Below are 15,952 nucleotides of genomic sequence, written 5' to 3'. Positions count from 1 at the left end.
ACAGAGTGAATTCCAGTACAGTCAGGGTTACACAGAGAAACCTGTCTGAGGAGGGGGGTAACCAACCCAACCCAAACAAACAAAACAGTACTCAAATCTGGGCATAGTGGTTTAAGATTGCAAATTTAGGGCCAGACTAGGCCACTGGGTGAATTCTAGGACAACTTTAGCTACACTGTGAGACCCGATCACAAACATTTTGATCATCAGCTCTCACCCTGTGGGTCGAGGACCCCTTTGGGGAGGGGTGTGTGTCAAATGATCCTTTCGCAAGGGTCGCCTAAGACCATCAGAAAATACAGATATTTACATTACAATTCATAACAGCAGCAAAATTACAGTTATGAAGTAGCAACAAAAATAATTTTATAGGGGGGGCTGGAGAGATGGCTCAGTGGTTAAGAGCATTGCCTTGTCTTCCAAAGGGCCTGAGTTCAATTTCCAGCAACCATATGGTGGCTCACAACCATCTGTAATGAGGTCTGGTGCCCTCTTCTGGCCTGTAGGCATACATGCAGACAGAATATTGTATACATAATAAATAAACAAATAAATATTAAAAAATAATAATCATTTTATAGTTGGGGGGGTCACCATAACATGAAGAACTATTATCAAAGTGTTTTTTTTTAATTTTTTTTATGGCTGGAGAGACAACCGTGGGTGCTGGGAACCGAACTCTGATATTTTTGGTTGTGAGCCTAGCCTTTAATGGCTGAGCCATCTCTTCAGCCCCCAAAGTGTTGCAGCATTAAAAGGTTGAGAACCCCTGACCTTGACAAGCTTTCTGCTTTTTTTTCCCCTTTAGGAATATGCACATTCTAAAACCTTGAGGGATATTTCCAAAGCCAATATGAAGTCTTCATAAAGACTATTTCAGTTTACACGATAAAGCTGGTTTCCAGGGCAAGTCAAAAGTTACCTTATTCCCATTCACTGTCAACAAGTATTTTCCAATGCCAGAGGGGAGGAGAGTTTTCCCGGAAGAGACCCCTTGGTTTTGATACCACATGTGCTGTCTTGGTAGAAACAAGCTTGGCTATCATGCATGTCGTGGCCCACAGTTTGATGGTGCAGTCCATCATGGCAGGGACGTGAAGAGAACAGTGTCGAGCAGCTACTCGTCACATGGCAAGCACTATCAGGAAGCAGAGAGGAAGATGAACTCTCCTGCTCACTGGTCCTTCTCCTTATATCCAGCCAGGACTCCAGCCCACAGGATGGTGCTGGTCACTTCTAGGGCGGGCCTTCCCATGATAATTAACCCAATCTAGATAAACCCTCACATACAAGCCCAGAAATCTGGTTCCATGGTGATTCTAAAGCTCATCAAGATGACAGTCAAGAAAACCATCACAGAAGTGAAACAGAAATAAGTAATGCTAGACTTAATAGCTTCAGAGATTTCCAGTTCCTTTCAAAGTAAATTTATTTAAAACAAGATTATAATTTAATCTTCTAAAAAGATTTATTTTTGTTTATGTGCATGTGTCTGTAGACTCCATTTGTGTGATGGACAGAAGAGGGTGTCAGATTCCCCTGGAAGGAAGTGACAAATGGCTAGGAACTAATTAATCTCAGGTCTTCTAGAAGAGAAGCAAGTGCCCTTGAACCATTTCTCCAGCCCAACCTATCATTTTTGTTTTTTAAAGCAATTTTTTTTTTTAGTGTTGGGGGGTTGAATCCAGGACCTCACACAGGCTCAGCCCCGCTTGCAGTGTAGTCATTCTTTAGAAAATGAATGACTCAGCCCTGTAGTAGCAGCGGAGGCAGCAGCAGCATTCATACCTTTAATCCCAACACTCACAAGATAGAGGCAGGTGGATCTCTGAGTTTAAGGTCAGTCTAGTCTACAGAATGAGTCCCAGGACAGTCAGGGCTACACAGAGAAACCCTGTCTCAAAAAGCAAAAAAACAAACAAAAAGGCCAGGCAATGGTTGGTGGACATCTTTAATCCCAGCACTGGGGAAGCAAAAGTAGAAGGATTGCTGTAAATTCAAGGCCAGCCTGCTCTATAGAGTGAATTCCAGGACAGCCAGGATTACAAAGAAAAATCTTGTCTCAAAAAAATAAATAAATAAAAAAATTTAAAAAGGAAATAAAATTAACAACTTTTATACTACCCTGACAGCTTTCATTTCTTTTTTCCTATTCTCATTATCTCTTTCTCTCTGTTCATATATAGGTGGGGGGGGGACGACGGATGGACGGACGGACGCAGGACTAACCTAGGTATTTTCCTCAGTAGTCGCTCACCTTATTTATTTGGTTGCTTTTTTGAAATAGGGTGCTAGAATTAAAGGCACGTGCCACCACCGCAAGGCTTCCTCGTTTCTTATACATCATTCTTAATAGTTTTGTTTCTACTGTGTCAGAAACTGTTTTGGCTATCTTCACTATATTGAATAATTCTATGAGAAAAATAATACCATCATGCCATGGCCACCATGAGTTAAAAGATCTGCATATGGAGTCAGTGAACAATAGAAGCAAAATCTGCAAGTTCCTAACTGGTCTGCTTCTCAGAGTGAACCTGGTTAACATTCAGATGCACTGACATCCATGTGACTTGAGACAACACTGGAAGGAACAAAGGCTAATTTATATTTTCTGTTTGTGTGCCTAGCATTTAATGGCTGAGCCACCTCTCCAGCCCACAAAGGCTAACTTTATCACTATGGTTCCTTCTCCCACTAATCTCTGGCCATAAGGCTAAGTCGGCAATTGTTGCCACACCCCTTCAGGCAGGCCCATCTGAGTACGTCTTACTCCCCTACTTCTCAGACGCAATACTCTTCCATGAAGTGACCTCCCAATGATTTAGGAGAGGCATTCAGATAGAGTAAATTTACACAGAAGTGTAACCGATGACAGCATTAGAGAGAGATGGTGTACTGTGTAGAGGGACATTAGGAGAGTGTGAACTTCTTTCCTCCATCCAACCTCATGCTAACTTCTATCTAGTCAGAAGTTAAAAAGGATGCTGATCACTTGGAAAACAAATACTTAAGATTGCTGATCTAGCTCTTAGAGTATAATTCAAGGAGGAAATCACAACAGGCTGAGCATGTAACAATTTAACCAGGTGTCTTAATGAACTATTTGGATTGAATTGAGAAATCAACTGGCCTTCCTGTTTCGCTTTCCACATCGCAAGTGTTGGTAATAACACACTCAGCAGACATCTAAGTGCTCTATGCTCCAACTGGCTTGCTAAAGCTTATATTTTAAGCTATTCCGAGAGTAAAACTTGGCAAACAAAACAAAACAAACTACCACACAACAACCAAAACCAGGTAACCTTGGTTTTCTCCTTCCCACCAGACAAGGCAGGTTTGCTTACTTGTAATTTAAAGTGATGGCTACTAGGCTGAGCTGTAACTAAAGCTCCTAAGAGATCTATTGTCTACATTTAATTCTCATCTCCTAAATTAAACAGCAGCAATTGCCACTTACTAAGCATGGACATTAGGTGATAAGTAAGCACTGTGTACGTGAAAGCCCTCATTTTTAGCAATGAGAAAGCCCAGTATCCAAAGGTCACTGACTGGTCAACAGTCCTTGATAGCAGTGAAAGCTAGAACCAACTTCCAATGTCCAGCTTCTCTTATGCAACAGTGTCTCCTAGTATTAGATTCTCATGTTTGAAAACAAGTTCCCAATTCTTAATTCAAAAAATTTAAATGTTAATTGAAAATAAAATTTGGCTGAGTGGTGGTGGGGAAAGCCTTTAATCTCAGCAAAGGCAGAGAGAGGTAGATCTCTGAGTTCAAGGCCAGCCATAGTAATACAGTGAGATTGTGCCTCAAAAAAATAAAAAAACAGCCCGGCGATGGTGGCACACGCCTTTAATCCCAGCACTCGATCTCTGTGAGTTCGAGACCAGCCTGGTCTACAGAGCTAGTTCCAGGACAGGCTCCAAAGCCACAGAGAAACCCTGTCTCAAAAAAGCAATAAATAAATAAATAAATAAATAAATAAATAAATAAATAAATAAATAAAACAAAAACAAATCAACAACAACAACAAAAACACCATTAACATCCCTTTAAGTTTTTTTTTTTTAAGAATCAGATTGGAAATCACCAGTTAGTCCTTTAGATGTTAAGCCAAATGCCAAATGTCAATCAAGAGACAACTAACTGTATGTATTCATAGTGGCTTCTTAAATGTATTTAGTTGAATCCAAATGTATCAGACAAATATTTGAATCTACTTAAAAATACTATATGAGCCCAGTGGCAGCAGACACAGGTGGATCTCAATGAGTTCAAGGCCAGCTGGGTCTACAAAGCAAGTTCCAGGACAGCCAAGGACTGTTACAGAGAAACCCTATCTCGAAAGACAAAACAAACAAAAAACAACAACAACAAAAATGAAGGGGCTGGGAAAATGGCTCAGCAAATGAGAGCACTATCTGCTCTCAATTCTAGAGGCCCCGAGTTCAATTCCCAACACTCACACAGTGACTCACACCTGTCCGTCCAGTTCCAGGGCTTCTGACACCCTCACATAGACATACACGCAGGCAAAATAATGAGATCAAATAAAAACATTTTTTAAAAAATACTACATGAATACTGGGAGTATTGCTCAGTGTTCACTTAGCATGTATATTTCTTTCTCTCTCTCTCTCTCTCTCTCTCTCTCTCTCTCTCTCTCACACACACACACACACACACACACACACACACACACGCATGCATGCATGCATGCACGTATATTTCCAGAAATAAATCCACACCACTCTTAATACTAGGCAGAATAAGTGGTTGAACTTGTTTAGAAAGTCTGAGGACATTGGCGTCCTCAACACTTCCAACCATTTCATAGATTGGTAATTGTAGCCATCTTTTTTTATTTTTTTAAAAATATTTATTACAATATTCTGCAGGCCAGAAGAGGGCACCAGACCTCATTACAGATGGTTGTGAGCCACCATGTGGTTGCCGGAATTGAACTCAGGACCTTTGGAAGAGCAGGCAATGCTCTTAACCGCTGAGCCATCTCTCCAGCCCCTGTAGCCATCTTTTTTTAGCTTCAGCTTTCTCACTGGCAACACATCAACAAAAAGAGACTCATCTCTGGGCTCAGAGTGTAGATCAACTCAGCAGTTTGAGATGGCAAAGATGTAGCATAAAGGCATAAAGTGTGGGGAGATGGGCCTGGACTTGCTTAGGATGCAAGTGCTGCAGACCATTTTGGGGAAAGTCAAAATTATCTTTCGCTTAATTCCTACTCTAGCATCCTTTCATTTTAGGTATTTTACCAAAATGAAAAGCAAAAGCACAGTGATCTTGGCCCAATTCCTCTAAATATGGGTCTTCTGCTTAGAACCAAAAGTAACCCCAGAGCCTAGCCTTCCCTACTTTCAACCTCTGCTTCTGCGAAAATATGCTTCTATGTGTTTCAAAATAAGCTTTTAAAATTAAAGTGAAAAAAAAATTTAACCTTTAAGTATACAGGTGTTTTGACTGCATGCCTGTCTGTGCACCATGTCTATGCAAGGCCCACAAGGGCTATAAGGTCTCATTCAAATCCCTAGGGACAGATGGCTGTGAGCTACCTTATGGGTGCTGGGAATTAAACCCAGGTCTTCTGGAAGGCATCAGTGTTCTTACCATCTCTCCTGATCCAAAACATTAATATTTAATAATGAACACTTTTAATCCTAAAACTGGGTTTAATTCTATACATGCAACAAGTATCAGCTACACCTTTGTGTTACCTTCTTGTTGCTGTGACCAAACACCAGACAAAAAAACAAGGGAATTTAATGTGTCTCATGGTTTGAGGGGACACAGCCCATCACGGCAAAGAAGTCCCATTGCATTGGTAGTCAGGAGAGACAAACTGATGCACAGCTGGCTTCCTCTCTCTCTTTTCATTCAGCCGTGGGACCTTTCCTTCTCAGTTAAACCTCCCTGGAAATGCCTCAAGGACAAACTTTGGAGGTGTGTTTCCTAAGTGATCCCAAATATAGTCAAACTGATCATAAACAGTAAGAATCACAAGTCCACCTTTTGTCAACTTGACAGTCAAACACATCGCTTTAAATAATAATAACTCTACTTCAGTCCCTACAGTTCATGCTTGCCTCTAATGCAAAATGCGCTTAAGAGGCTGGAGGGTCGGCTCAACAGTTAAAAGCCCTCACTGTTCTCGCAGAGGACCTGAGCTCCATTACCCACAAACACATGGCAGCTCTCAATCCTGTAACTCCAGTTTTCAGAGGATCCAATGCCCTCTTCTGACCTCCATGGGCACCGTGTTATGCCATAGGATGACACAATATACAGGCTCCAGGTAGTACAGGTCTTACAAACTTAGACTTCTCAACCCTTAGGACTGTAAGAAACAAATCTTTGTTCCTTATAAACAACCCATCTTGAGTATTCTGTTGTAGAACAAAATGTACTGATGCATGGTACAGTCTCAGCCTCTTTAGGGTAGCAACATCCTCTTTTATCCTTGACTTGTCTGAAAATTTCCTGCACCTTCCTGGTCTAACTAAACTTTCCTCATCCAAGGACACTAGTTCCTTGGAGCCTTTCTCCCACATTTTCTCTACCCTGTGGACGTGGAAATGAGACATGTTCTTTGTTATTCTCTTCTCCTCTCCTTATAAGTCTATCTTCAGGAACTTCACGTGTAGGATTAGAACTCTGCTGTATTTTCTGTCTTTAAACTGCCACACAGGGGTAGGGTAGCTCAGCGGTGGAGCACTTGCCTGGAATGTTTAAGCCCCTGCTTCTCTATTCAGCATTGGAAGGAAAAGAACACCACCCAAAACACCAAAACCCAACTTGCCACATAGCTATTTCTAACAGCCCTACTTGCCCGCAGTTTAAAACAAATAAATAGGAGCCAGAAAAGCGGTGCCAGTGACGAGCGAGCAGGATCAGAGCTAGACTCCAGGTCAAACCTCAATTACAGTTGGCTAAGTCACCTATGGAGCCTGGTCAACTAACCAACAACAGAACTTACCTCATTTGTTTAACTGGAACCTTGGTCAAAGTAAATTTAATAATGTTCAAGCAACCTCATATTATACTTTTAAATCTCAAGGTGTAATCAAAACATTAGTCAATTCCCTTCCATAAACTGTTGTTTACTCCAAATCATTGTATCTAATTCTCCAAAATTTTAGATCACAGATCTCTATCACTATCTCCAACTCTATGGCTGTAATGGGATTTTTACTATTTACATAATTATTCTGTATTCTGTATCCACAAGTTCAATTAGATCAAAACATTTAGGAGCCAAATATAATGGCATGTGCCTATAATCCCAGCAATCCATGCCTGGGAAGCAGAAGCAGAAATTCTGCCAGCTAGAAGCCACCCTAGGCTACAAAGCAAGACCTTGTTACAGGAGTGAGGTGTTGCAGAATATTTGTTTAACTAAATAAAGATGTGTTGCCATTTTACATTGCCTGCCTAAGGCATCTGATTGGTCTAATAAAAAGCTGAATGGCCAATAGTGAGGGAGGAGGTGTAGGCAGAATTTCTGGGCAGGGAAGAGTAAGCAGGAAAAGAAATTTAGGCTCCAGGGAAGAAAGAAAAGAGACATCAGGAGCAGCCAGATAGAGGAAGCAGGAAAGTAGGACACACAGAATGAGAGGTAAAAAGCCCCAAGGCCAAACATTGATGAACAGAAACAGGTTAAGTTAAGCTATAAGCACTAGTGGGACAAGACGAAGCTAAGGCCAAGCATTCACAATTGATAATAAGTCTGTCTTCACTTGGGAGCTGGTTGGCAATCCAAAGAAAATACCAACTTCAGTGAGGGGCTGAGGATGTGAAGCCCTGGGCTGACCCCCAACAGTGCACCTCCCCCCAAAAAGAAAAAACCAAACATGTAAATGTAAACATTTTTGGCTCGTTATTTCTTAAACAATACAACTATCTCTGTAACATTTATTATTACATTATAGAGTATATAAGGTGTGTTTAGATTATATACCAACACTACCGTTTTATATAAGGAACTTGAGCAACTTTAGAATTTGGGGCCAGTGGGAACTCCTGAGAGCAGCCCACCTCAGGCACTAACAGACACCTGCCTATAGGGCCTCCACTGACCTCTGGGTAGCGATCAGCTAAATTCATTTCGGGCAAGTCACAATCCTCAGCATACAATAGCCGCAAAGCTCTTCACAGTCTAGGGACTTTTACCCAAGTGAGAAATTCCCTTAAGTGAAAGCCCTCCCTCCAAGTTCCCAAATTTCTCCATTGTGCTAAACACCTAATGTTCCTCACGTTTCATTTGCTGACTCCAGCAGTCTCTTCCCCGGAGGGAGGAGGGAGGATGGGGTGCCAGCAGGACTAGCACTGTGCTGACTGTGCTACTGTATCAGTGCCTGCGACTATGGCTGTGTGCACAAGGATACACTGCAGCATTACTTGTGGTAACGATGTGTGTGTGTGTGTGTGTGTGATAGAGACATGATTGTCCATGTCATGTGGCACACGCAGCACTGGGAGGTGGTAGCAGGTGGCTCTCTCTAAGTCCAGGCCAGTATAGTATATATAGCCAAGTTCCAAGTCAGCCAGCTACTCTATAAAATGCCGAGACCTTGTCTCAAATTGATTAATAAATTAAAAATAATGCTTAACATTCAGGTATTTAATATTTGCCAATACTTCAGCTATATTAACATTTAAATATTAAAGCAACCCTGTGAGGTGGATATATTAGTCCACAAAGAAACTATGCCACAGAGACAAATTAAATGATAACTTGCCCAGAGCTGAAGGTTAGTAACTGGAGAAGGTAGAACTTGAATCCAGGCAGCCTTATTCCAGAATCAGTCCTCAAAAGAATCATTTACACACTGCTGACTGTCACAGTACACACATGTCCCTGTAAGAGAAAGACACTCTTTCGCCCAATGAGAATGGGAGCTATAACCAGTTAACTGCAAGCCCACTGAAGGAAGCAAACATCCCATACATTGTTGTACTTCATCTTAACAAGCACACACACACAGGCAGCAATCTTCTGATCAACAGAACAAGCCCACTGGCATTCTTGGACTTTTCTAGCAAAAGCATATTGTATTTATTTTAAGAAGAATGCAACCTTAAACATCTGGCAAACAATCAGTGTATAATCCCTTATCTCAGTCACTTCCCTCATGTCATTTAGTTATTTTGTCTAAAACTAACTGAATAACAATTTTTACCTGGTAACTTGTCCCCGTAAACTTTAAAAAAGAGGGGTGTATTTTTAAAAACTATACTTGAACTGGGGAGACAGTGCCACAGTTAAAGCACTGTCATGCAAATAGGACTGGAGGTTGGATCCCCAGAAACCTACATAAATGCCAGGTGGACACAGAGGTCACTTGTAGTTCTAGCCCCAGAAAGCATAGACAAGGACTCCCAGAGCAAGCAGCATAGCAAGACCAGCCTTATCATTGAGCTGTGAGTTTCACTGAGAGACCCTGCAACAAGGAGTTAGGTATAACAGCAACTGATAATGTTTCCAGGATCCAGGATCAATCAATCTCAGGCCTCCACACGCATGCACCCCCCACACATGCACCCCCCCCACACACACACAGGAAAAGAAAAGTGTGCATTTACATGTACACACAATTAGAGAGAAAAACAAACTGGGCTGGAGCAGTGCCTTATCTACTAAGAGCACTTGTTCTCGCAGAGGACCTGGTGTGGGTTTGCAGCATCCACAATTAACTATCACTCCAGTTCCAAAATACAAGAGTGAGACACGCATGTGAGCAAAACACTCATATACATAAAGTAAAATTTAAAAAGATCTAAAGAACATTTTTTAAAAAATAGATAAGAACTAGACCTCAGAAAAGAGGCTATCTCTCACATTCAGTGAAGTGAAGAGTAAGGTAAGATCGTTTCTAAATTAAGTATTTGTATATATAAAAGGAAAAGGGACATAAAGATACACAACAATCCCCAATGTTTTATTTGATGACATGCATACTGTCTAGGGTATTCCATACATTGCTTGGTAGGTTTGTTTTTGTTTTTTTAAGTAAAAGTAAATCAAGTTTGGAAGGCAGAGGCAGACAGAAGGCTCCAAGTTCAAGGCCAGCTTGGTGCCAGACAGGGTCTCATAGTGAGACCCAGACTCAAAAATAAAACAAAACAAACCAGGTGGTGGTGGTGCACGCCTTTAATCCCAGCACTCAGGGAGGCAGAGACAGGTGGATCTCTGTGAGTTTGAGGCCAGATTGGTCTACAAAGTGAGTTCCAGGACAGTCACAACTACACAGAGAAACCATCTCAAAAAACAAAACAAAACAAACAAACAAACAAAAAAACCAGAAGTCCATACAACAAGTTAAATGTGGCGGTGCACGCCTATAATCCAGCTCACTGTAGCAGAGGCAGGGTGAGTTCAAAGATGATCTGGACTATACTGTGAGACCTATCCCAAAAAGAAAATGGGGAGGTAAGGGTGGAGTGGAGGAGAGCTAAACAAAACCAAGGATGTATGCAAAGTCCTTATGGAAACTCACTAGTTTATTAAGCAAACTAAAAAAAAAAATTAAAGGGGGAGGGGGAGGAGAAGAGATAGTTTCACAGTTAAGATCATATACACTGCCCTTGCAGAGATCCAAAATTCAGTTCCCAGTAGCCACATCAGGCTGCTCACAATCAAGGAACTAGAGCTACAGACAGTTGTTTTTTGTTGCCCACCAAAACTAGATAGCAAGATCCTATTGCCAAAAACACAACACACTTTGATTACAGGACAGAGAAATGAAACTGGATTGTGGTCAGAAAACGTCCTCCTTACTGCCTATCCCCAGTGCCAGAAGATGCTATGCAGGTCACTGGGGGTGGGGGTGGGGGTGGTGGAGTGGTCTTAACTCAGTGCTGAACTTTGTGTGCTACAATGCTAACTTGCCAGGCAGACAAGGTATGACCACTGGTGCAATAGAGGCACGACTGTTTGACGGTATCCAACTACTTCCTAATTGGGTCTGAGACCTACCCCACAGGAGGAAGGCCATCCCTGGTACTGCAAATCTGCCCAAAGCCCGCTTCAGATCACTCGCTCGAGCAGGGACCCTACTACTGTCGTTCCACTAAATGGCATGCTGTCCAACTGCCTTTAAATGTCTGTTTATGTCTATAGATTGGTACAGCTCTCAGCCCTGGCCAGGGAAGCTTCTTTCTGAAATGGGCAGCAGTTCATACAGAGACCCGTAACTGTCAAAGGGCCGAGAATAATTGACTATTGAGTGCTCAGCTAACAATGCAGAAGGAGAGTCCAGAAGGAATGTTAAGAGCTGAAGAGTGGGGGCTGGAGAGATGTCTGCAGGCCAAAAGAGGGTACCAGACTTCATTACAGATGGTTGTGAGCCACCATGTAGTTGCCAGGAATTGAACTCAGGACCTTTGGAAGAGCAGGCTAAGGTTAAAATGAGATGGCTCTTAACCACTGAGCCATCTCTCCAGCCACCTCAAAGTTTTTTTTTTAAATGGATACTGTACATCAGATAATATAGGGTTCCCATTTCTCCAAACACACACACTCAATGTGAGAACTCACCCAAGAGAGTAAACCTCACTAGCAGCTTCCTTGGCCACGGTTAGATGAAGGGAGAAATCATAAAAATAGACCACTATTACTTTTTGTTAAGTGGACGAATGAAAATTATCACGTACTCACCACAACCCCAATTTCCAAATGGAAATTCCTAAAAATGACCTATAAATTTGTTTCTACAGCTCAGAGTCCAGGCTTTACTCTAAATAACTTAAAGAGAATGTGAGTTATGTCCTGTTATCCACTTAGTTTTTTTTTTTTCAGCCAGGTGTGGTAGACACCTGTCATCTCTATCCCCAGTGGCAGCTGAGGTAAGCCTGGGCTACACAGGATACCCAGAGAAACCCTCTCTGAGAAACAAACAGGACTAAAGAGATGGCTCCATGACTAAGCGCATTGTCTGACAGGCCTGATGGCCTGGGGTCAATCCTTGGAACCCAGATGGCAAAAGGTTCAAACTGCCTCTCCCAAACTGCCTTTACACTTCCACGTGTGTCATGGTATGTGTAGCTCCACACTCACACAATTTAAATAAATAAAACATAACGAGTTCTTTAATTAAACAAAAAAGGGAGAAATGTTACATTCCTGTGCAAACAGAAAGGGATCACTTCCTCCTATAGGAAATGATACATCTCCACCTTTCCTTCTGACCAGGCCATTCCTGCCTGCCTCAGTGCTAAAACACCAGCACAGAGGCAGTAAACTAAAGCACTGGAGAAGTCTGCACATTTGGAAATTTGGGGACACTGACTTCAGTAAAAGTTATTTTCAACATAACTGCATTTGCTCTTTCAGTTTATACAGCTATCATTTTCCAATAGAAATAACTCAAAACAGATGCCCACAGTATTTACTCAGCTGCCTCCAAAATAAACCAGAGCCATGAGAATTATACATACACACAAAACAAAACTTAAAAAAGATCAAAGGGACTGAGAAATATGATAAAATAGCCATAGAAAATTCTAATCCAATCATATGTCATACACACACAAAAGCAAACATAAGAAATCTCAGATTTCCTGAAATGTTTTATTTTTACTAATTCATTTATTTAGGCTTTTTGAGACCTCACCTGTAGGATAACCTGAAACTCACTATGTAGCCCAGGCTGGCCCTGAACCTATAGCAATCCTCTTTTTTTGGGGGGGGAGGGTGTTCAAGATAGGGTTTCTCTGTGTATCCCTGACTGTAGACCAGGCTGGCCTTCAACTCAGAGATCCACTTGCCTCTGCCTCTCAGTGCTGGGACTAACGTGTGTGCCACCACTGCCCAGCCTATAGCAATCCTCTTCACTTCTCAAGTGCTGGCACTGGGATTACAGGTGTGAACCACCATGCCTGGCACAACTGTAATACGTGAAAATGTGAGCAAACGCTGAGAGCTAGCTGTCAGCAGTGCCAACCTGTTCTACTCTGATGCCTGTGGAGACTCTAAGCACACGACCTATATTGCTAGAGAAGCAAACCCAAACCTGTGCTGTTACTCCCCCTGTTTGCAGAACTGAGCACAGCATTGATGGGTCTCCAAACTGGCTCTAGTTTACCTTTCATTCTGGAGTCTATGTATTACAACAGACACAGCCACGCTTTCCCAAATCCACGTGAACAGCCCATTTCCTCAGCTGTGAACTTTCTCCTGCCCACTAGCTGCTGGAATTCTATTCAAAGCTGCAAGGCACTGTGCTAAGAGCTCACCCTGTCAGTCGAGAGCTAGACCCACCAGAGTTCCACTAACGACTTCAGTCTTGAGCAAGTAATCAACAAATCTGTCTCTACCAGATACGACAGACACACCACCATTTGTATCTATGCTCTAACTGTGTGAATTAAACATAACGGTTAATAGTAGGTAATGGCACAGTAGGAAACAAATCTTTCCTTCAACATCAATAAGTTAACTCTTCCCTAAACTCCAATAACAAAGACACAGACAGATAGACTGACAGACACAGACATAGCTCAGAGAGCTTTCTGGGCACTCCCATTATTCATGCTATGTATCTTGGCTGCAAGAATAGGATACAAACATGATACTTATGAATGAGAATTTTTTAACATATGCAAGGCATTATTTGTGAAAATTACCTGGCCTCTCACATCTATTTTCTTCAGTAATAAAAGAGTGGCAGTTAACCCCTTAGAGTCCTCTGAAGAAGTTTAAGGCTATGTCTGACATGTACAAATGTCAAGCAATAGTTAAGAGCATTTGAACTGATAAATCTGATCCAGGCTTGCTTATGGAAATACACAAAATACAAAATTCATTTTTTGAATAAATTCAACTTCATAAACCTTGACATAAACTTAATCTTACAACAATATTATTAACCTGCCAGCCACCTCTCTTCTGATGATGTCTACTGAAGATCAGGAGTTCCTTAAGCATTTTATCTCACAAACACTGTGTATATTCACACATGTACTGTATAACTCACATCCCAGTTCACGTGGGGCTTACCCCTAAGAGGTGTGAAGTGTAATCTGCCCGAGTTTTAAAAAAAACCTGAAAGGAGTGAAAGCTGGCTCTTCATTCTTTAATCTGCTGTCATCAATCTCTGTATTATAAGCTCCAGTCAAATGTCAACGATGCCTATGATAGCATTTTACCATGTATACACGCACAACACATTGCTTTACACCCATACCCACACACAAGATAAACATCACAGCACTTAGAGCCCACTGCACACTCTAACGCAGGCTGTACAGCAGAGACTTCAAAAGCCCACGAAAGGCTCAGAAAGCCCGTGCTTCTGTGACACCACCATTTATTAGCTGTGTGGCCTAGGCATGCTGTTTCCTTTTGTTTGGGAAATGGCTGGCCTCAAACTCAGAATCCTCCTGTTCCCACCTTCTGTCCGCAGAGATTACAGTCTCGGGCCACATCCTGGTGCTACTTCTTACAATCCATACCCATGCTATGAGACAGGGGCTGCCACAGCATGAACACCATATGCTGCGTGTTAGACAAGGTGACATGCTAAGTGTTAGCCAAGGTATCACAGCATCATATTTAGGTGGGCAGTATTCTAACTAGCCGTGTCTGGCACTACGATTTTTCATTTAAAAAAAAAAAAACTGCTCAAAATGAATTGTTGGCACATATCCTATTAGGAAACAAGTTCTATAAACTTCAGTTCTACCTGAAGTTAAATGTTGATTAATAGCAACTGTTCAGGCGCATTTTACTGTTTACAGAGTCCTTTTAATACCTTGTAACATCCATACACTCCAGTTCACCTCCAAAACAGCCTCGAGGGAACAGACATTCTGAAGTCTGTTTAAGAACTAAGGCAACTGGCCAATAGTGCCATGGTTACTACTACGGTGGTCTCCTTCGACCAGACCCTTCACCTCGGTTAAGGGTTTAGTGCCTTTTTTTTTTTTTTAAACATAACATCCACTAATAGGAAGCCGAGTCCTGCAAGTTGCCACCCTCCTCAAGAATAGTCAGCAGTTCAGGAGAAAGCCGAAGGTAACAAATCCAGTCAGCAGCCATCGATGAGACTCAATGTTGCCTTGTTTTCCGCATGTGGCGTCCTCCCACATTCTAGGGCAGGTGCCAGGTCTGTGTGTAGGAGCTTCCTTCCCTATCACAGCCCTCAACACAAGATCTAGCAACCAAGAGACCCTCGGCAAACGTCTGTGAATAGCACCGGACGGTGGTCGGCGGTCCAGACCCGCGAGCCGACGCCGACTCTGCGCTGGGGATTTAGGATCTCGATGGGCGGAGAGGGTCTGGCGGGTGAGCCAGGCTGACAAGGGCTGCGGACCCGCGCCGCTAAGGGAAACTACGGCAGCTGACCCACCGCGGGCGAGCCTGGCTGGCAGCGGTGGCTGGAAGGCTGGGTACAGACAGAGCTCGGGGGCCGGGTAAATCCGGGCAGTTGGCGTCTGGGGGGAGGGGGCCGCCCGCCGCTCTGAAAATGGGCCCAACCCCAACCTGAGGGTGATTGTGCGCTCCTCTAGGGCCCCACTCCCCATCCCGCGGCGGCCTTTGCTGCACCGAGAACTCGCTGCTACCTGAAACTGCAGCAGCTTCTCGGTCTGCTCCTGAGTTAGATCCTGCTCCTCAGGCGCCGCCATTTTGCCGCCGCCTCTACGCTCCTGACCCGTCCGCACCGTCACCCGCCGGAAGTGATCTCAGGTGCAACCACTTCCGGTCCGAACCGCCGCCGGTACTCAACTGCGTCTGCGCGCGCTGGCTCCCATGCCCCTTCCCAACCCTGCCGCCAGAGGGCGACATTCTCGAGGCTATGCCGAACGATTCCGGAAATTGCCGAGGTAGTGAATCTAGCAAAGATCTGAGATCACTGAAAAGATGTCAGAGCCCAAAGGGTCCCAATGTATCTCCAGTATCTCCGAAAAGTCCCGCAGTCTGGCTGCTTCTTAAACGGTTTCC

General features: G+C 43.0%; 1 protein-coding gene across 4 annotated transcripts in view; it reads right to left on the bottom strand.

Moving 5' to 3' along the window:
* The window catches only part of Faf2 (Fas associated factor family member 2), a 38,535-nt gene extending 22,830 nt beyond the window's left edge, over window positions 1-15,705 (bottom strand). For 3 of the 4 annotated variants that reach the window (XM_050143899.1, XM_050143903.1, XM_050143902.1), the window contains exons 1-2: window positions 15,574-15,680; window positions 923-1,138 (exon numbers count right to left, since the gene is read on the bottom strand). In XM_050143899.1, coding sequence (XP_049999856.1) covers window positions 923-1,012 — 90 coding nt within the window. In that variant the 5' untranslated portion in view covers window positions 1,013-1,138; window positions 15,574-15,680. Of the gene's footprint in view, window positions 1-922; window positions 1,139-15,573 lie in introns of all 4 variants that reach the window. The other variant, XM_050143900.1, reaches the window with a different exon arrangement.
* Window positions 15,706-15,952: the final 247 nt, after the last annotated feature.

Source organism: Alexandromys fortis, unplaced genomic scaffold (assembly GCF_014885135.2).
Source record: "Alexandromys fortis isolate MF-2015 unplaced genomic scaffold, M_Fortis_MF-2015_v1.1 scaffold_1, whole genome shotgun sequence".
NCBI classification, from domain to species: domain Eukaryota; kingdom Metazoa; phylum Chordata; class Mammalia; order Rodentia; family Cricetidae; genus Alexandromys; species Alexandromys fortis.
The sequence above is the reverse complement of the archived record's forward strand: the minus strand, read 5'-3'. Positions and strand labels throughout refer to the sequence as shown.